The sequence below is a fragment of the Apaloderma vittatum genome, unplaced genomic scaffold, assembly GCF_000703405.1.
Source record: "Apaloderma vittatum isolate BGI_N311 unplaced genomic scaffold, ASM70340v1 scaffold6235, whole genome shotgun sequence".
Classification (NCBI taxonomy): domain Eukaryota; kingdom Metazoa; phylum Chordata; class Aves; order Trogoniformes; family Trogonidae; genus Apaloderma; species Apaloderma vittatum.
The window spans coordinates 127,062-149,396 of NW_009717559.1; the positions used below are offsets into that span (position 1 = coordinate 127,062).

Genomic DNA, 22,335 nt, shown 5'->3' on the forward strand with positions numbered 1-22,335 from the left:
AATTCTTCTGAGATTCTGGTATGACCAGCTTTGCCTCTAAAACACAGCTACAGAGCCTGAAAAATACGAAAACAACCCTACTGCCATGGTAATTTAAATCACTAGTGAAGGGGAGCCTGCAACACAGAGGAAGCAAGCACTGGAGCTTAGGTGGAGAACAGAGATCCCCATTAACCTTCCCTGATAGCTTTTACAAATAAGGATATAACTTAGAAAAGTAAACTCTCCCTATCCCTATCCTCCAAACAAGTAAATACATGGTAGGGAGAGGCAAATAAACTGCATAACATTTTCCCCAAGGTTTTACTTGAAACTATCTCCATCATTTAATTCTCAGCTGAGAAGCAGCCTGGCATTAAGACACAGTATCTGGTCAACGTACAGTGGGATAAACACTGGGGGAGGAAGAAGAGGTTGGGAGAAAGCCTGGATTAGTTTTGGGAGCCAAAATACAAGGCTGGCCCCTGAGGCCACCTATTGACAAGCAGAAATTGCAAAAATCTCCCCAGGAAGCGAAGGGAGCGCCTGGATTTTTCAGAGCCTTGAAACTGTATGTGAAAGCCAGGATGACAGGAGAGAATAAAAACACATCCTGTGGTTTGTTTTTATGACATTTATGAACACAGTCATTGGCCTCTCTCCCTTTTCGAAATGAGTTGGCTATCATTTGAAGACTAGCATGCTTCCAACAGTCACAGGGAACTTCTGTATTGCAAGGGACAATATTCTGCTTTTGCTGAGATATAGAAAAAAATAATAATCTAAGATTTTGCATGTGAGATTCCCCTTGTCCACACCTTGGCTTGCCCTTTGTTTCCTGGAGGCTCACAACTGGAGAGGCAGAAATTAAAAAAAACAGCAGAGCAACTCTGAACCACCAGCAGGAAGACAGCAGAGAGAAACATAAGCTTCTATTCACCTGCTGAAGCAAGTGAACTCAGAAGCAGGACCTAAAAGTGCTTTTTTTTTCAGAGGCACACCAAGGAAGAGCTCTTATGAGTTACCAAGAGAGGCAATATAGCTCTCTTCAGCACTTCCATTATGAAAATCGGGGAAATCCACAGGCTAATATAAATACATTGACTCACAAAGTGATGATAGATCAATTTTTGCCATTACAAACATGCTGAGAGCTCATGCTGAAAACTGAAGCATGCTAATGGAGCTAAAGGGAGTTAAGTTTAACTGCTGTGATGGTAGGAGGAAAGAAGATACAGCCATTTCTGATTTTTTACCAGTTCCTGTCGGCTGGCTTGGCAGGACTGCAGTTCCCAAGCGGGCTGCCTACCCTTTTTGATGATCACCCAGAATCCCAGTGCAGGAAGGATCCACAACATCTCAGTGCAGCCACATCTCCCTGGCTTGTGAAATTATATGCTACACTAAAGTAAGCTGAGGTTACAGCACCGTATCTGTCTTCACTTTGATGGCTGCCCATGCAAGACACAATGCAACATCCATGAAACATGAACTGATGCAACTTCACAGCACGGCTAAGCCACCTAGCTTTGATGATGTGCCATGACAACAACCATACCTGCTGGGTCAGTTGAAATAAACCTGGGGGCTCTAATCGTCCTGCAAGCACAGACTTCGCAGGAGTATTCCAGAGGGATTTCCTTCTATTACCTCTCCATTGCTGTTGCAGAAGAAATAAATCGGCCCTCAGATGCAAACTTCATTTGTTGGGCTGCCTCTCTACTCATTCAGACAATAGAAGAATCAGAAAAAAACAAGAGACAACAAAGTTGCTTTGCACATTTTCAACGCCCAGCAAAACAACGTCTCTTGCTCTAACACCAGTCACTCAAAAATCCACTACATTCCAGTCACTCACTCCAGTGTTATAGCAGCTTTGTAAGACCTTGTAAAGGCAGGCATTACCAAAATGCGGAGAGTCTTCACAGACTTCAAGTGTTGACTACAATACAGCTATACTTACTTTTCTTCCTAATTGTTCCTCTTTAGCACTCCATGACAAAACAATCAATCCTAAAGAATGAGTGCTGGGTAAAGAACTCTGTGCAAGCTGATTTTCCAAATCTAACCTAATTGTTGGATTGCTTCTGTACATATGCCAGCAAGTTCAGCTCCATTATGTAGCACAAGCCCACCCACAATCCTACAATGAAGAGAGGTAGGGTCTGTCGTTAACAGCCTAGGATGGAGAACCCACTCCCTCAGCTTTCTTATGAATTTGCTGGCATCAAGGATATAGTATTCTCTAAGTTGGTTTTGCTCCTCCTCCTATATAATGCTCTGTCAGCTCCCTTGTAGCAGAAGAATATTTATTTTTCAGGTGGCTTATCCTTAGAGATATGTGGGTTAAGGTATTATTACTTTTAACAATACTGTTTTCCAGATGAGAGCACCTTTGCATCATCTGGTTTAACTGGAGTATGAGCAGAAAGCAAAGAGGCTATGAAAACATGGACATGTACTTCTGCTGCTGCATTGAATTCTGGAGCAGAGAGAGAAGAATATGCCAGAATATCAAATAGGCAGCTTGAATATCCACTTTGCATGCAGTCTATAATGCCTTCCAGTCCTTGAGGCCCCTTGCAAGAAAGGAGGAGTTGACTCAGTGAGAAGGAGCAGGGAAGCAGGGGAGGTATACAGGGTAAAGCCTACAAGAGCAGCAAATGTCAGACATCACTCACAGAACTGTGCAGAGTGCGCAGTCGCATTATCCTCCCTAGAACTGTGCTGTCAAAGCGTAGTATGTCCCATTAAATTTTGCTAAGTCAACTGAAGGCCACATCTACCAAAGCTGGTCCTTTGCTCCCTGTACTCTTGCAGCCCCACTGCATTCCATTGCACAGACTGCACAGACCCATGGTACTGCAGCAGCGACAGAAAATCCTAATACGAAACACTGCTTTGACAGAAAGGAAGGTTGCAACCTCTCAAGTACCCAGCAGATGATCACCTGTTCGAAGGCCTTTAGAGAATCTATTATCTTCTAATATAAACATTATGTAGCAAGAATAGCAGCTGAGGCAGAAGGAGAGAAGGGGAATAAATCCAGCCTAACATCACCTAATGGGACTGCAAAGAGAGACTATAAACCTGAGGCAGCTCTTTCAGGATGAAAGAACACTGATGGACAAGAAGAAGCCTGCAGAAGCAAGAGCAGAAAAAAAAAAAAAATCAGTCCAGCTTCCTTTCCTAACGCAGAGGTCTGTTTGTGGTCAGGATCTCTACAGGTGTTAAAGTTGTAAGTTTCTACGATTTCAAAATATTTTGCAAGGATGTACGCCTTGCATTGTGCTGTTCCTGAATGAAGAACGGATGAGAACGAAGCTAAAGAAATGACAGGACTGACCCTGCCAGTCAACACCCAGCCCAGCATTGACAGTGTCCACCAAGGCGCCTTTGGGGAGTGGTAGAAAATAAGTTTAACAAACTGAGGTAAAATTCACAATTGTTCTCACTTTGCTTCCACTCCTCACTCTCCTTTTGTTGTTCTCTGTGGTTGTCTAGTTTAAAGTTAAAGGCTGTAGTGATGGAACATGGCTTGAATCAAAGAGGATTACTCCAATGGAATTGCAAAAGGAGCCTCTATTTGTTTTATTATTTTCCCTTTCCTGTAGCCAAAGAATCAAGAAGCCAAGAAGCTGTGTTCAGACTAAACAAAAGGGTACTACACGGTCGAAATTCATTACAGGGATTGCAAAATGCCCCTACAGTTAAAACTTATCTTCCCATTATAGGTCCTACTTCTTTGTTTCTTCCAGCAAAGTTTTGCATGAAACATTATTCTGAACACAACTTTTCTGAAGATTGTGGGGTAAATCATTTAGGAGGTTTAAAAATCATCTCCCTTCACTCCTCATTGACTGTTCAAAGATCCTCCTCTTACATGAACTCTCCCGTACTTTTAATTAGGCTAGAATTTCCACAGGAGCACAACGAGGAGTTGGTATCCAACTTCATTTGAAATGCAATAGGCATTGGACATTAACTTCCCTGCACTGTTTGAAAGTGTCAATCTTTATTAAAACATGGCTCAGCTTCAGAACACCCTGGAGATGTGCTGAGCTGTGCTTGCCTGCTTCAAACTGCTCAACTAGAGCATGAAAGGGAACCTCAGGGGTAATTTTCTGAAGTACTTTTTAGGGCTATTACATTGGGAATAATCGGCAACTTAAAATGAAGGGACACAGCTGCTGCGTTACACGATAAGGGTGCCTGTCGTAAGCTGCCCTTTTAACCCTAAATTCCACAAGGTAGTAATATTCTTGCTGATACTGTAGCAAGCCACAGTGCATGCATTTTGGCAACTAAAATTCATTTCTGAATTGGTAGGGACCAAAGAGAGTTTCTCAGATCAGGGAAACCCAAGCCGGGATTCCCTTTGGTCTATTTTAGTTTAGGCCCTGTGTGATATGACCATGTCAGAATCAGAAAATAGACTAAATGTACTAAAGTGAAGCCTGAATTTTAAAAAGTGCTGTCCCTGTTATATAGGGTTTATATGTGAACAATTTCAGCTATGCGTTCTTTTCAAAAAGGATACCAAACACTTGTTAATAAGCCAATTTCCTACAAGAGCTCCTTTGATTACTTTGAAAACATACAGTAACAAGATGTGCCTTGGAGTTACTACATAAACTTAAGAATGAATTTTACCAGAGATTTTCTGTTTCAAAAGTCTAAATGAAGACTACTTGGCTATTTTGCTGTAATATAAACCAGGGCCACAAGGAAGGGAAGTTCTCATCTCATTTACATTATTGTAAAGCAGGAGTAACTCAATTAAAGTCAATAGCTTTGAACTTGCTTAAATGAGACAAGACCTATAAGGGATTACAAGGTTGTTTTAAGCATGCCCAATAAAAATAAAAAAAAATATCAGCCAAAAAAACCCCTCTTATCAGGTTTTACTTACATGGCCTGCAGCAATCCAAGTTGTACAGCCTCACTTAGCTGCTACTAGACTGTTTCTGTAAGTGCCAAGTATAAAGCCTGCAATTTAGCACAGCTCTATGCAGAACTCTAAATGCAGATCTCTATCATTTCTTCCCATGTTCCTCCCTCTCCCCGCTCAAAAAAAAAAAAAAAAAAAAGGCGCTAATACGGACATTAACTGCGGCATAAACAGGTAAAGTCTTGAAGATGAAGCCGCTCAGCAAACACAAGACGTTTTCACTCGTATATCCAGACTCAGACTAGACTGAAGGCGGCAGGGTCATCTAGTCTGATTTCCTGTACATTATACTCACAGAATGTGAATCAAATTACTCTTAGGACCGTAACTTGGATTTGACTAAAGCAAGTCTTCCTGAAAGGCATCAGGCCTAAGATGAAAGCCTTGGAAAGTCACCTCCCTCATGATTTCATTCTGCCTTAGAACTGCCCTCGCTTTAAAGCCATTTTGATCACAGGTTTGTTTATATTCAGCTAATCATGTTCTTCCCTGCTAGACTAAAGAGCCTGCAGAGCTTTTGTCCCTATGGAGATACTCATATTATACAAAACAATCTTTCAACCTTATTTTTCCTCTTTCTTTCTTTTAATATCCTAAGGAAGGCTTGAGTTCCTTAAGACTCTCAGTCCTTGACACCTTGGAAAGGCTCTTCTCTGCATTTGGTCCTGTATTTTAATGTTGATATTGAAAATGCGTATTTTATGCCAGTATCACCTCTCTGATGCCATGGAGAAACAGAAATACTCACCGCTTCCCTAAAACTCCTAGGTACTGCTTCTCCAATTGATTCAAAATACACAGGATGATATATGGGGCCAAATAACAAGGGGGTACAGCTTGCTGTTTGTCAGGCCTGCACACTGCAACAGACATAAGCTTTGCTGGTGATATGTTAAACAGTTACCTTGGATTATCGGACCTTTTTTTGTTCAAACTCTAAAAAAGGCCCAGGAAGATGAAATGCTGAACACTGTAAAGCAACAGAGGGAACGAGTGTGTGTTTAAATACAGAACCTGTTCTGCAATCGTTGTGGCTAAGATGGAGAATAGCCTGCAAAAAGTGAAGCTTGCCTCACAAATAAGAAAACTGACATTAAGACATTAAAACTGACATGAGTGGCAGTAAAAAAAATCAGATAGCCAGTTTGCTAGCTTTTCTTTTCAGCACAACATCCTCATCAACCCCCTGCCAGGGAGATACAGGATAAGTACTGTCATAAATCTAGTATTTTGTTAGTTGTTAAGGTTGGAAATTAACCCTATGATTAACCCTGTACATAAACTATCCCTTTGCCTTGGAAAAGAGCTTTTATTTCCAGTGTGCCAAAGTCAAGTTAGGTCACCTAGACACGTCAGATATTCCTGAAAAGAGGACTCAGGACATTCTTCCTTTTGGGAAACTTGGAAAGCAGGACTCATTGCACAGACTGATCTTCCCAACTTTGCGAACTCCTATGAAATGAAAGCTATACTGATTAAATTTTTTATATAAGTAACAAAAATTCCTTTAAATCTTTCTCTATTTCTTTCTTTTTTTCTCAAAATAAATGGTGCCATGACAGCATGGTGGGATGGAAAATCTCGATTCATGCTCTTTGGAGTATATGCTTAATCCAGCTGATGCAGATGGAAGTTTATGCCAGAGCAGTTTCCTGAACTTAATCACGGCTATGGGCAGGCAGAGTATTTGGGTGGCAGCAGTCTTTTCCCTTACAAAAGAGAGCCTACTAAAAGATTTCTTTTTCCCCTTGCAACTGGACTGCCGACACTGGAGCTGAAAAATAAATCAACATGACGACTGTGTGAAGAGCTAGGCAGTAGAAAAAATCTACCAGAAAGGCTTCTATTGAAAGCTGAGAAATAACACAAAGCTTGGGGAACATTAGGAAGCAAGCCTGCTGGTTTATAGAAGTGCAGTGGGGGCATACATCTCTGGTCTCTACAATATTGGTTTATATTAAGCCTTATTTTAAGAGTGATGATTACATTTGGCTGGGTTACAGTCCCAGTGCCAAAGATGCCAAATAAATATCAAATATTCTCCAGGGCTTCCCGCCACCCCTACCCACTGCATTTGAACCATGCAAATTAAGATAGAATTGACATTGGAATGCTTATAAGCTGGGAGAGAACGACGTATTTCCCATCCTTGGGGTATTTTTCATCCTGTTTATATGAAAACAGACACAGTAGGCATATACCACTAATTTGATGTGTTAGAGGATATGCAGCGTGCAGGCGCTCAGCCACCAGCCTGATCTGTAAGGTCCAAATGCAAAGTTAAAACCATATGGGTTCACAAGCAACCCATAACCGAAATCCAGGGACGTACAAAGATGCCACCCAGGAAGCTTTTTGTTTTTGTCTTCAAGTACTTAAAAGATGGCACTGCCTCCTTCCACATTTTGAAAGAACAAAGCCCAAGATCAACATGACGCTCCATTTGCTGGAAGTAACAACATGCACAGAGGCAGCTCCTTCATCTCCACATCCCTACGAACAGCAGCACGTTGGTCATCGTGGCATCCCTGCGTGCTAAACCAGCGCTGGCTCCTTTTATAGCCGGGGGAATCCGGAACCACAGAAGCCTTGCCTCAGCCAAGGCAACACAGTACTTCTTTTAAATCCATCACAGCCCAGCACTGCGGCTGCTGCGCTAAGGGGATTTGCTGTTATCAAGCAGAAGGGGGAGACAAGACCTCAGTTTTTCCTCCAGCTCCCCAGACTTCTTGCCCACCTCTTGCAAGAGGCCTGACCTGCTGCTCCTTCCAAGAGGGATGGAACGGGCAGCTGGTCAGAGGGGAGGGCCACGAAAAACAGCTCCTCTCCCCATCGGCAGGCTGGCTCCAGCCCCACAGCAAAAACCGCAGGGCTGGTACTGCCAAAAATTCGGTTTGCATTCTTCACTCCCTGTGGTAGCCACGAGGCCACACGGTCTCCTTCAATCCATTTGCATTTTATTAGGTCTCTTCATGCACCAGAGGACAAAAGAACAAGCCACTTCCTCCCACTGAGCTCTCATTTCACACTTCAAATGGGCTAAACTAACCTTTATGGTGGAGCAGCTGCCAGGGAGGAGGGGCAGGAGGACCCAGGCAGGGCTAGGATGACAGGACAGAGTAGCATCTGAACAAGCAGCCTCAGCTTCTCTCCCAGCAACCCAGAGGAACCCAAATCAGCACCTTTCCCTCCCACCCCCACCTCAGCGTCACCCAGAGCTCTGCAGCCACCTCAGTGGCATTCAGGAATGCTTTCTGGACTCACCTCCCACCCCCAGTAGGTGCTGCAGAATTTATAGCCTGTACCATGTCCGTAGTCAGAGCATCAAGTAAGCTGGTAATAAATTCAATTTTCTTCCCTTCTGGGCAGCCTGCAGAGAGAAAAGAGGAGGTTTAATGCAAGAACACACAGGTTTGGTCTCCTACCCCAGTTCAGCAAGGATCAGTCAGAACCTCCTATGTTTGTAACGTGGCAGTCGTCATCACAGGCCCTAAGGAAAGGCAGAAGAATCCTTCAGTGGGTTTCTCTGCACGGCAGTTTGTCCTGCAGCTTTTGTCCAGGCACACACAGGGTCATCAACAATATCTGCCAGGAAGAACATGCGGTTAGTTTTACAGCCTCTTCCAGTTTTCTACCAGCTTAACCGCAGGGATGTACTGGAAACGCCTGGCAGACGGGACTTCCCATGGTGACACTTGCAGCGAAGTTTACAAAACAACTCATTACCTCCTGGGTCATCTTCCTCTGCAAACACGGCTGATCTGAGGCCCTAACTGACGGCTTAAAGCTTCCCAAAGCACAGGCCAAAGTGAGGACCGCTGCTTGCACTCTCCTCTTCAGGCACGGAGAATGCTGCCTGCCAGCAGCTACCACAACAATTCAGTTCTTTGCACGATCTCCACTGCATGGGAAACACGTCAGTCTAAGTCAACACGTGGTAATCAGCCCCAGTCACTGCTTGCTTAAGCAGGACAAAGCGGGCTGAAGCCGAGCTTGGTAACCATTTCCATTACCTAGCGCTGGGGCTGTCTAATTCCCCCCCATCATAACCACAGGCTGACAGAGCCGCCTATCCTTAACAGTGCCAGCCTGTTACGACACAGCTGAGGGGAAATTCTCCATCTCCTCACTTTTATGAGGCTATCTGTGCCATCTCCTTGCTTCTTAAAGGAGTGAAGTGTACTTCATTTACTACCACATTAGTACTGCAACAATCGCTCTAGTCTACCAAGGAATGAGCATACTTAACTTCAACCCACTGCCTCCAAAACTAAAGGCTCAAACCCCATCACCTTCCATCCTATTGTCTTCTCTTGATGTGACAGAAACCATCACCACATCCCTCACCTCTTCTCTTTCCCCAAACCACCAGGCGCTACCAATTAGCTGATGAAGGCAGCAGTCATCAGAAAACAGCCTCCCCTGGGCATTGTATAGCAGTGTCAACACTTTCTGCTTTTCTCAGACAAGCAGAGAAGCACATGTACCCCAAACAGAGTACCAGAAACTTACTGTAATCCCTTGACAGCTGAAAGCAGCTTGCAAATTGATCTGACAAAACTCCCTCCTTTGCAGTATTACAGACTCTGTTCTCTGTAACAGCTAACCAACAGGCCCTCCCCTGTCTCCATATTATGTGCATTACACACACGCACACCCCTCAGCACTCGTTTGGCACATGGTCCAGAAAATGTCAGCATTGTAATGGGTAAGCTGCTATGGCAGCCAGAGTAGACCACTCACTTAAAGGAGCTTTTTGTTGCAGTAATGAGAAGGTTGAAAAACCATTTGCTAGAAGTCATCTCCCTAGGGCCTCAGCATCTCACCGTCTGCAAGAATTAGCAGCTTGCCATTTGCCATTGCAAGCAACACTTTCCTTCCTTCCCTCTTTCTTTCTCCTGGCCACAGCCATGACACAGTTTTTGAAGAGGGTATGTGTACGTGTGCAAGGATCTGGACTTACTTCCTCCCCGCTTTGGCCTCTGCAGGGTCTCTTCACAGAGGCCAAGAAGCACACGCTGCCAGCAGCACTGACAGGCTGAAGAGTGGGCAAACCTCTAGAAGATCAATAAGGTATGGGGTCGCCCTTACAGAACTGAGTGCAAACAGAATGATCTGTCTCAAATTAAAGCAGAGATTTTTCTTAAAATTCATTTCTGCAAAGAAATAAGAGAAAAAAAAAAGTAAAAAAGAAACATCCTCTCTCATCCCCTGCAGTTCTGGCTCATGAGTGAATTTTTGCACACAAGAGCAGCTAATCAAACTAATCTCAAGTCTGCATCAAAAGATCATGCAGCACAGCATCTCTCAGGCATACACAAACCAGGATCAGATCCTCCACTTCCTAGTCTCTCCACAGACAAGGGTATTTTCAGTGACAAGAACCATCAGGCCAAAGCAGCCAAGCACAGAGCTGAAAGTTTACTCAGGCACAAACAAGTGGCTTGAACTGAGAGGGCAGCTCTTCTGGAGTCTGATGCTGGGACTAGATCGCTAAGCTACAGAGCATCATGTGTCCTCTTCTGTGTCAAGCAGTTCCTGTCTCCCTGTCCAGCTGCAGTGCAGAAGGCAAGGGAGAAGGGAAACGGAATCATTCTGTCTTCCTGAGAGATCACAGTCTCAAAGAAAAAGCTCAAGAGCAAAGGGATTTTCAGAGAGGAGTTCCAGAGAGACACAGGGAAGTGCAGGGAGAGGCAGTAAAGCAAGGGAAGAATGGAATGGGGAAAGAAAGGAAGTAAGGTATTCTATTTTAGCATCATTTCCTAAGGAAATGAGCCTTAGTGCAATCACTTAACTGGTGTCCCTCCTCCTAGCCCCCAAAGTAATACTTGAACAAACGGGCCAATTTCATTTGAATATGAGAGGGAGGCAGATAGAATATTTCTACATAACTTGTGAAAACAAGGAGCTGTGTAGAAGATAGCCCTGCTGAGGGCAGTTGCTAAGCAGAAAGCTATAGGGCCTGAGGTCGGGAGCCAGCAGAAGGAGAATCAGGAGACACAGAAGGCAAATCTGGAACAAATCTCATTTCCTTTGCTAACCTTCTGGGGAACAACTCACCTTATGCTAGCCTTAGAAAGGGCCAGGAGAAAATGAAGTGGATCCAGAGTTACCAGCTCTTTCTGCAGCGTTCTTGGTTTCTACCATTTCCTTATGTTGGAGAGGAACCTGCTGTAACTTTGGTTTTCAAGCAGTCAGCCCCCACCCAGGAGAGCAATGGCTGACTTGTCAGTGAGGTCACCTCACCCTGCTCCTTAGAAAGGCATCGGGAAGGAAAAACTAGAGCCCAGGCAGGTAGGATAGCATTTTTAAAAGCCGCACAGACATCTATGCCCAGCACATCTTCCTAACAGAACCAAGGTAGGCAAACGTAAATTCGAGATTGTCACTCCATTAAGAGGGAAAAGCAGCATATAAAACAAGCAGCAATAGGAGATAAAGTGGGTCCCAGGCAGAAAACAAGGGATAAAGTCCAGCTAAGTGAGGAGGCAGCATTAGTTAAGGTAACCTAGGGCACCAGCAGCACTGCCCTGCCTGGTCTGTGCAGTGTCAGGGAGCCCACTGGTCCATGGACAACTGCCAGCTGGGTTCTATTTTGTTGTCAAGGGGGCACCAAGCTGCTGAAAAGCCCTGCTAAATGGCTTTGAGGAAGAACTTTCAATGCTGACCCCATTGTTCCCACAGAGGACTGCAGGGCTCCAGGTTTCTTTCCTGAAAATTCTGATCCCAGATGTGTTTTCAAAGGGCAGACAGGCAATAAACCAGCCCCCAGGGCACTCCCAGCCTTTTCCAGTTCACCAGTGAAACTGGAGGAGATTCAAAATAATACAGAATAAAACCCAAGGTAAAACATGCATGGTGAGGGAAATCCCCCATCTCCTCAACAATATTCATGGCCTCTTAATAAGAGTCCTAAGGTGAGACAAGGGAAGAAGGCAGAGACAGGATCTTGTTCCTCTCTGACCTGGAAGTTCTCTGTCCTTGAATGGATCATCAATCTCTGTGCTCTTCGATCTGGCATCGCTCTCGCACACTGGGGTCTCGTAGCTGAAAAATGAGAACAGCAGATGCTAAACTATGTGATATAGATTTAGTGTCATCAGAAGGTTGCTAAGGGGTTGTGTCTTATCTGCTTACTTATGCAGGCCAAACCAATAAACCTGCAGAAGAATTATTATTCTTAATTATCTGTCTGCTTATGGACAGTCAGCAACAGTAGCAGAAGTGAAGACAGAATGAAGAGCATGCTCTGAAGTCCAATACCAGCTACCAACCCAAACCCACAAACAGCACGAGGCCATCTTCCAGCTCCTGCGGGTACAGGCTGAGCTTTTTTTTTTTTTTCCAAAGCTGTCTGTGCTCTGCAGTCTCATTGTATCTATCAAAATTTAGGTCCCAACTCCTACTGGCCTGTTTTTATAACTTGCGAGACCCACAGTTTGTTTCCAAACCCCAAGTGAGAAAGGATTCCCCAGGCAGCTTTAAGATACAGAGTAACTTATAGAAAAATCTATCACTGACTTAAAATCTATCAATGCACAACCAAGCAGTCTTCTAAATCTGTACTGGTCATGATCCAAGTGGCTGCAGCATGGAAGCATAAAGCAGAGGATAATACAATAAAGCTACTTGTCTTTTCACTGCTCATGCCCCTGGTCTGTACTCTTGAGCAAAGCCCTAGTGCCTGCCACCACCCAAAAGCTGCAAGCCAGAGGAAATCCAGGCTGCTTTTCATGAATACTTAACACAAGGAAAGCAAGGGCAGTAGTTACTACACACCAACTCCTTCAGAGAGGTAGTTGCATAGGAACATTCAATAGGGAATATCAAATATGCTGTTTCTAGCTCTAAGGAAGGTAGTACAGCGCTGACTGCTCTAGAAGTAGGAACTTATCTGACATAGCAACAGTATTTTTGTACGTGTCCTCTCCAGGCAGACATCTCACCAGGCCTATGGTTCTTACCGAGTGGAAGTTCCAGGCAGTGGTCGTCCCGTGTCCACCAGGACACACCAGCAGTATCCAGTCGACTGGTGGCACTGCACCGGTTTGTAGAGCCCTCCAGGAGCACACTCAGGGATGACGATACCCTCACGGGGGTTTTGCCTGGCCTCTTCCAGGGCACTCTGCCTTTCCTGGTCACAGGAGTGAACTTTCTCTGGAAGATGGGAGGGAGGTTGGAGGAGGTGGAGAAAAAAAAAGAGTCCAGTCAAGATCACCTTCCTCAGTTCATCAAGATACAGGCATTCTTCACATCAGGAGACCTTTGCATCTGTTTCCTTCTCAGCAAACACCATCATGTCTACACCCCTAGGGACTCAGAGACTTCTGAATCAAGAGCTCTCTCCTGCATTTAGCTGTGACACAACAAGATTATGGATTATAGATGCATTGACCATCAGGTGTCCAGCAAGCCACAAACAGCAGGAAAAACTGTTCCCATTGACCTGGGTTTTGAACCAGAGCAACTGGAGAACAAAAATTCACTATTACTGCAGCCATGGGGTAAGCATGTCCCAGACGATGTTTTCGCATGCTGAGAGATCCTAGACTGTGACTTGTATTTTCCAGTTAAATGAAGAAGGCAAACACTCTCCTCTGCCCACTGTCTTTTTCTTTGCTCTGCAAGGCATTCTTTCTCTCAACAGCATCTCTTCAAGACAGTCCCAAGAGGAACAGAAGGTTATGTTTTAACACTGCCTTATCCAGTGCAGAGAGCACCTCTACACATCCTGGCAGGGAACAGAATGCAATACCCCATTCCACCTGTGCTACCATCACCTCTCCAGCACACTCCACTGCTGTCCTCACCCAGAAAACAGAGGCCACTCAACACAGCTTGCTACTGAGGGATACATAAGACCTTGTCCCTTAATAGCTTATTACACAGAAAAGGTTAGTTCCAAAGAAATCATCAAACAGAGAACAGCGTACACAGATGGCATGTACGGAAGAACAGAAGGAAACCCAGAAGTGGCTTTTGCAGCCAGCCTGGCCCTAACGATGTCTCTTCAACCACCGCCTGCAGAGGAGTGATGGATGCACAGAGAGGTGCCAGGCTGCTGCCTCTTGCAAGGACCAGCCATTAAAAGGGGGAAGAGATGCACAGAGCACTCACTCACAGGACGTTAGGATCTATTTGACTTAACAGCCAGAAGTCCTCGATTACAAGTCTTCAAGCCTTCTGGCCCTTTGAGGAGTAGGAAAACTACTTCAGCTTTGGAAACGACTGAAGGTATCACAGAGAGAACAAAAGCATGCATGTAGGACAGAAAGCAGTGAACACAGCTGATTGTAGGATTTAAAACATGTCTACATCTAGGGTAGAAAAGACAACAACATAACTCCTAACTTTTATCTTAGGAGAGTGACAAAAAAACAAAACAGGAACAGTTGCTCTCTCCTTCTCTAGCTTTCCTCTCCCTTGCAGTTGACTGTGTGTTTTCTTTTCTTTTTATAAATAAAGCCACATCATCTGAAATTCCTCAGCACAGCCAAGAATCCCCTCAAGCTTTCCATGCATAAAATGCTTCAACGCTGACAGGCAGTGGCACCACAGGTTCATCCCAAACCTGCAGATGTTTGCCTGGTCAGCCAGCAGACATGGCATGACCTCAGCATCCTGCCCCCAGCACAGGCTCAGCACACAGCTCACACACTCTACTGTTTCCGTGTAGTTCACCTGACCGTCTGTACCACATCAGTTAATGTCTTATATTTTGGTGATAGATTCAGGTGCAGAGAACAATTTTTGCGACGTATCTGAGGAACAGAAGGGGCGCTGATTCACAGTGAGAATTCCTCAGCAGGTACAACACACAAAAAAACTCCTGCAGGTCTGCACAGCATGATTTGGGTACCTGAAATCCCTTCTACTGGTTTCTAATTGAACTGAGGCAGCTAAAGAGTCTCAGAGACCCAGAATGGTCTCCCTCTCCTCAGCATTTCAGATTGCTGTTGAAGCTGGGAACGCAAAGGGCACCTGAGATTTGCCACCTACAAATCCATGCAACCGAAACACAGAATAAAAACTTTTAAGTGTCGGCAAGTCTGACTCAAGCAGAGAGAAACTTGATCGGGAAGGAGCAGGAGAGGATAAAGTCAACAAAAACTGAAAGGGAGCTCAAGCCTCAGCTGATATTTAAGCTGACTTCACTTTGCTGACAGATTTCACATCTGAAAAAAAGGTGCCATGACTGTTCCCAGGCTGTACATGGACAGAGAAGTCATTGAACGAGAGGTCTGCAGGCTCCTTAACAAACCACTTACATCACAAGGGGCCCCTTCGTACCAGCGGTCTGCCCACAGCAATTCACACCTTGGCCCTCAGGTGAGCAGAATCATTCATGCAGCTTGGGGAAGCAAAAACAGGGACAGATTTCCCTATCATAATTTTACATAATGAGCACACAAAAAAAACCCAAACCACCAACAAAATCTGCTGAAGAGAACTACATTCCAGGAATTTTTCTATCTAAATCCCCAAAGCTTCCAGAGTGCATGAATTCAAACCAAGATGTCTCAAGCCCTTTGAGTCTTGCAAAACTAGCATTAAAAATTACTCCAAAATAGACACAGAACAGAAATACATACTCACACACACGTTTGTACTAAGCTGCAAAAAAAAGGGAAAAAAATTCTCTGCATGCACATATTAACAGAAATTTGTGGGAGTTGAATAGTCACAGCATTTACTACCAGGAGACAGAACTAAATAGTCACTCCTGTTTGAAGGGTTTTTAACGGCCGAGTGAAATAAATCTTACAGGTTTGGCCCAGTTGATATCAAACAGATGTAACGATGCAAAATCCGCCATCATCACCAGTGTTCAGTGGTTGGTCATTAGCAATGACAGCAACACAACTGAAATGGCAGGGAGATCAGAGTTTTCTCATTTCTAGCATACATCTAGAAGTAGCCACTATGAAAAATCTCACCTATTCTGTTACATCCTGAAAATCATAAACCAGACATACTGGGGCAAACCAAAAGCCCAACTTATCTTTCACCTCCAGCCTTACCCAAAAGCAGAAGCTTGGAGAAGAGAGGAATAGGACAAGCATGTACTTTTTCCCCATATCTTTCATGTCTCAACCAGTCACGGATCAGAAACTTGCAGAGACAGACAGGAAGTTTGTAGTTAGTCAGTAGTGATGGTTTTTCCCTTCTACCACTTTGTCATAAACTTTTATTGACTATGACATCTTGCAGCTAGTTCTGTGGCTTGCCTACATGTAGTGCAGAACACAGCGCCTCCTTTGGTCTGATCTAAACCTGGCTCCGACTAGTTTTGTTTGCTGACCCTGATTTTTCTGGAGGATGAAACATTGAACAGCTTGCAGTCTCCCTCCCGGCTTCTCACTGCTTTAGATTTCTACTTCTCTTCTACATACTGCTGAAGAGTCCCAGCTGATCCAGTTCTTTCTCTGAATCCTTTCCAGATCCACCACACCTTCCTTGAGCCAGAGGGGATCAGAACAGTGAATGCATTGACACTAAAAGGAGGCACTGACAACAGCCTTATGGAAAGTTCCTTCAGTGACATATGTCTACTAAGCAGAGAAAGTATTAACTAGCGCTAAAGGCTCTTTCCTCCAGGCTACCACTCTAACAGCACTTAATTCCCTTAAAAATAAACATGAATATTAACAGTTGGGGTGTATTTCAACAGCCAGCAAAATCGGCTGGGAAATCCATACCATCAGCTTCCCTAGTACAGGACTTGGCATGAACTGCACACACCGTCACCCTGAAAGATGGTCTCATGGGTAATGAAGGGACCATCAAATGTTATCCCAGCTCCAGGACACTGAAGTCAGCCTGTTCCAGTCAGACTGCTTACTGGAAACTTGGCTGTTGTTGCCAAGCCCAGGTTTATGGAGGATAGTGAAGGTCTATGGCCAAGCTAGAAGGTTTAATGCCAGCTATGAAATTAAGCTGTCATCTTAGAAAGAAGCATATATTCATTATATGTGCAGGATACTTAAAAGACTATTCCCTGTTTGAGTTAATGAGGGTTGCAGGCACAGAAAGATAAAGAAAAATGGTTTCCCTTCTCTCCCTATATTAAACATTTAGAGACAGAAGAACATTTAAGACAGAAAGTCAGCAGGACACAAACAGCCTTCACGAGACCAACAATACTACTACACCCTCTTTCTATTCTATTAAGGCACTGTCACATTCCTGTTTTCTGCCATCTCTGCTTTGACTTAAGACAATCATCAGCAAAGAAGCTGCGTAGCACTTGCCAGCTTGCTGTTGCTGGGAAGTGAAACCTCTGGGAGACAGCAAATCTGAACTACAACAAATCCAATGATAGCAAACAAAAAAGATAGGGAATGCATACACACACAAAGGAGAGAATCACTGGCAGAAATATCCATTTTACCTTAGCTGCTCAGCTCTAAAATACTAACTGTTCCTTCTTATTCTTGACTGCTTCTAACACTCCTTAAAACATTTTTAAAAGCAGTGTCCCTGAAGTCATGAGCTATTGCAGGAAAACAGAGCTTGGACATCTGCAGTTGTACATTATTTATGCAACAATTTTCCCCTAGTAATGGCCTTCTGAGAAATACACAGTCAGATTCATAAAAAGGTCTCTCATTCCTGGTCCCTTAAGTACACAAATTCAGACATACATCTAGTGCCTGCACAATAAAAATAAAAATGATGGATGAGGTAAGGGCCTCATCTGACTGTCTAATAAACTAGATGGTTATTAAAGAGATGAGGTGTTTGTTTACTTTACAAAGCTGAGAAGCGAGAGTGTCTAGCAGCATCAAACCAAAGACTTGTGCTTAACATTTCTCCTGCTCAGCTCGTAGGGCTAGATGCAGCCAATGTGCTGCTCTGAGGACGAGGCAGCCTCCCTCAGCTGCTCTCATCACACACAGCAACAATTCTGGTTGCTATCAGAGCCAAAGGACCAAGCATTGGTCACATCAGGGCTGTGAGGATGCTGCGGATGATTAGGATGGGGGACAAGGAAGATCTGCCATCTGACCCCAGAAGATTATTTCTTTGAACATTGCTCTTCTGCACCTGATCTTTTTCTTATTCAAAGAAGAGGGAGACTGCTATGCCAAAAAACAACTGCCTCAGAGAGATCTCTACCCCTTTGGGAGACAGGAGTCCCACTTCCAAAGCAGGCAAAAGAGAGGGTCTAACCTCCCTCTGTGCTTCTGCCCAGTCCCAATGAACCTATGTGAATAGCCCAAGTCCAGAGCTACAGGCTATGCCAGAAATTCTGTCTGGGCCAGGGAAACTTATCCCATGGAGTTCTCACAAAAAGCTTCCATTTTAATGAACAAGCATTCATCAGAAGAGGAGGAAAAGGTCTTTTACTGAAGATTCTTGACCAATCCCCATTGGTAGTGCTGCAACGGGGACCTGACTTCAAAATACCACTTCAGAAAAAATCAAACACATGCCTCTCCCCAACTATTTTTTGGTTCAACTCACAGCTTTCTCCTCCATGATGAACTAGTACAGCACCAAAAGAAAGGCAGCAGTAGAGATAAATAGTGCCAAGCTCCTACTGACATCCTGTGCCAACCCAAAAGTGAGGACTGAATGTTTCTGTGCCTCAGTTTTCCTCTCAGTGACAGAAAGGGTTTGGTCTCCCGGTGAAGCTTAATTAAAAAAAGGTTCGTTTCTCATTGTTATCTAGCCTGTCTTTACACTGCTTTGGCAGATAAGACGAGCCTGGAACTGGTTGTTTTATAGCACATACACCGGCTTGAAGGTGCGTTTGCACTGCATCAGGGAGCTCTAATGTGAGCACGACCCACAACCACTCTGGGAGAACAGGTGCCTCATCCCAGTACAGAGCTTATAAAGCTGTGGGCAGAAAGAACAGCCTCATTCCACACAGAAAGCTCAGCACAGTTCCTATCAACAGCCCATATCTGCACCCTTCCACCTCGGAGGAGGAAGAATTTGAAAAGCCTCGGGTATGCACATATGCACAATGGCTGGCAGGACTAGGAAAGCAATGCGGTGAATAGGCACAGGTTGCCTGTGCCCTGAGCAGGGCTCTGGGTGGAGGGAGAGAAACAACCCCTTCTGTGTATACTAGGAGTACAATAACAGCTGAGCAAACACGGCTCAAGGGGATAGCATAAATCTCTCCGCACCTCTGTTAGTCATCAGCGCTGCTACCCGCTGCACCCTGTTCTGCCTGGGCCCGTGGTCCTTCCAGGGTATTCTGGCTAACACAAAGGTAAAAAGAAGAACAAATGTTGCAGGTGCTCCCACACTGTACCAGCTGAGTAGTCCTTGCTTTACCTTGGTACTCACTTCATTTCTCAAGGCACAGGCTACAGAAGAAGCAGAGGTTACAATGCGTTCCGGTGATAAATAAGTACAATACAAAGGTTCAACAGGTGGCTTCCAATTTTAAAAAATGCACTGTTCCAAGGGGCTCATTAAAGTTCAGCTACCCAGGAACACATCCTTCCCCTGCCACTTTCCTTGTGCTCAAAGCAATAAAGCTGCACTGCAATCCTACCAGGGTTACATGATGAGAAGCCTATTCAATATCTACCATCTAGCTGGAAATAAGGAGGAATGGCTGAAAGAAGCGCTTCCCAGGGATTAGAGAGAACTTGCTGAGGGACTTTTAATACACAATTAGCACCCATTTTGCAGTAACTGTAGGCATGGAGCGATGCCCAGCTAGGAAAGGAGTCTGCTCCACACGGTTTCCAAACTACACAGGAAAAAAGCTCCACAGCTGTGCAGCTTAAAACCTGCCAGGTGAAGGCTTGCAATTCTAATTCAACTGTCTTTCAGGCAAGGCTGGTACTCTTTCTACCACTCCATCTCTCAAGCAGTCAGTCACACAGTCCCAGCCTTCATATAGCTATAGCCAGACTAGCTGAAGGATGGCAGAAAGAGAACAATACATTTTTTTAGGACCATAGTATATCACCTTGGCCCCAAAAAACCCCACATAAACAAAGTAAATATTTGCATGTTCATACACAATGCATTAAATGGAGCTCTGATTAAATTCTGGTTCATTAGAGTATATTATAATTTGTGTCACTCTCAGAAGCAAACAAGGAAAATGTAGACTATATGCTAGTACTATGAGATATTTGCCTAACATTGCAGGTTAAGAAAAATATGCTCTGAGAGGCTAAGCCTCAAAAGTTCTCTGTGAAATAGTTCTTTAATATTGAAAGCAATCATGAGATTTGTCTTAGAATCATAGAACAGTTTTGGCTGGAGGAGACCTTATATCAATTTAAATGACCAATTGGGCTAGTGGAACATAGTATCCAATATACAGACTGAAATTCAGGAAAGAATTCAAAGTCATCCTCATGAATAATTTTAAATCAGCATGATCACAGCTTACAAGTGCAAACCATAACAACCAGCAAGGAGAAATCCAATGCATGGAGAGGAAATTACTGGCGAGACAGTAAGACTTGGAAAAAATAAAAAGCCGGTAACTTAGGTAGACCACAAAAAAGTCTGCAACTTCATGACACTGCAAACAACAACAAGAAAAAAAAAATCAGAATGGGTAAATCTAGCTGTGAGATGTAGTGACGTAAGAAACAGGCACTAAGGACTGATGAGCCCTTAAATCAGCCCCATGCCCAGTTCTGGGCACTGCACTTTGAGGGAGAGGTGGACCGTTCGGCAGGAGTGCAGGAGAGAGCAAAGGGAACAGGCAGAGGCCTGCGAAACTTGATCTATGAGAAAAGGCTGAAAGAATTCCATTTGTTTAGTCTAAGGATGACATTCAGTCTTCTGAGACATAAAAGCTGTTATATAAAAAAAAAAAAAAAAGAGGTGGTCATAGATCTTTTTTTTTTTCTTCCCCATGGGTAGTTCAGGCAGCAGTCAGCCTACTTGGAGAAAGTAGATTTAGGTTTGATACAAAAAACCACCAGTGATTAACTGTTGACTCATTGGAAGGGGCAGTGGGATCCCTGTCCCCACATTAGGAACAGGGTACATCTGTCAGAGCTGCTATTAACTGGATATGACCCTGGGTTAAATCACAGAGGAAAAGAACTATGCGACCTCTTCAGGTCTTTTCCACTCTACTCACACAGACCAAGAAGCTCCAGCAGATCCTAGATGACTGAGGCAACCTCTTTGCAAACATAGCCTAAAATCTTGAAGACATTTGATCCGGTTTAACTTCCCAGATTTGGGGGTCTGATCTTCCTAATGCACCTGGCTCCCATATTCTATGCAACAGCTGTAGCTATGCAGAACATTCACAACGACGATTTCCACAGCCTGAACCGAGAAAGTTTGGCACTAAAATACAGCCCTCTTCAGTTCTCTACATCAGGATGGTTCCTCAGCAGTAGAAAAGCATTCAACCTCAGACACTGCCCTCATGATTTTGAGAGCAAACTACCCAGAGTCAGTGTTTTCCCCTCCCTCCATCCTTTTCTTAACTTCCATTTCAGACAGTTTCTAAGCACTGCTAGCTTGTGGCTTACCTAGCTTTGAGATAAGCCACCTGTCTTTGAACACATTCATTCACTTTCCCTATACTCCTTTCTCACTGCACTCCTCCCACGCTGAAGAATGCTATTCAATAAAACAAGAAGCCATAGGTGTTTCCAGTGGAGCCTTAACATTATTGGAAAACTATTTTCACGTCCACACCTGTTTTTAATAGTGCCTGGAACAACTAGAACAGCAATTGTTGGGAGAATTTGCCTACCTCAGATGGCTGGAATAAACGAGCACACTAGTTTTACAGTTACTGTAAGTGCACAGTTACAGGACACCGAATAGAAAGCTTTGGACAACTGGCACAGGCAAGTAAAAACTATTTCAGACTGGTCTTCCCCTCTACAGAACAATCTGTTTTCATGCTACAGCTGGTGAGTAAAAGGAGGGGAAGAAAGACACGTTTATAGTGTGACGAGTCTTTTCATGTAATGACAGCTCAGCTTTTTCCTGTAGTATTTAGCACTTTACAAGGAGGCAGAGGGAATTGCCTCTGACAGGAGCAGTAGCATTCACTCTTGGACATGTAACTTGGACGTATGTCCAGGCTTAGTAAGTTCAGCAATGTAACATATGGGGTTCAGGCATCAGCCACAGGACAGAGGAACTGCTCCTGCTCCATCAGTGTCGTAAGGAGAAGGTAGCCCTCTTCCACACTTTGAGTTGAAAGGCAAGAGGGGACTGCAGAGTGATACTTAGTGTTCTTCCCAGTAGGATTTCTCCAGATTGCAGCCTTACACAGGCAACAGTCCCCCCACTGCAGGACCCCATATATTCTGGGGATCCCAGCACCATAGAGAAGCTGCAGATTTGTGCTGTCAAATCCTACACAAGGTGGGAGACTGATGACACTAGGAGGATCACAGACCTCCCTGTGTTGTAACTTGTGAAATCAGAGAAATGTCATTCCA

General features: G+C 44.3%; 1 protein-coding gene across 1 annotated transcript in view; it reads right to left on the minus strand.

Annotated features, from left to right (window-relative positions):
* The window catches only part of SMOC1 (SPARC related modular calcium binding 1), a gene marked incomplete at its 5' end in the record, with an annotated part of 46,978 nt that overhangs the window by 10,287 nt on the left and 14,356 nt on the right, over positions 1-22,335 (minus strand). The window contains 3 exons of the mRNA XM_009869946.1: positions 8,195-8,300; positions 11,895-11,977; positions 12,895-13,087. Of these exons, the coding sequence (XP_009868248.1) occupies positions 8,195-8,300; positions 11,895-11,977; positions 12,895-13,087 (382 nt within the window). The remainder of the gene's footprint in view (positions 1-8,194; positions 8,301-11,894; positions 11,978-12,894; positions 13,088-22,335) is intronic.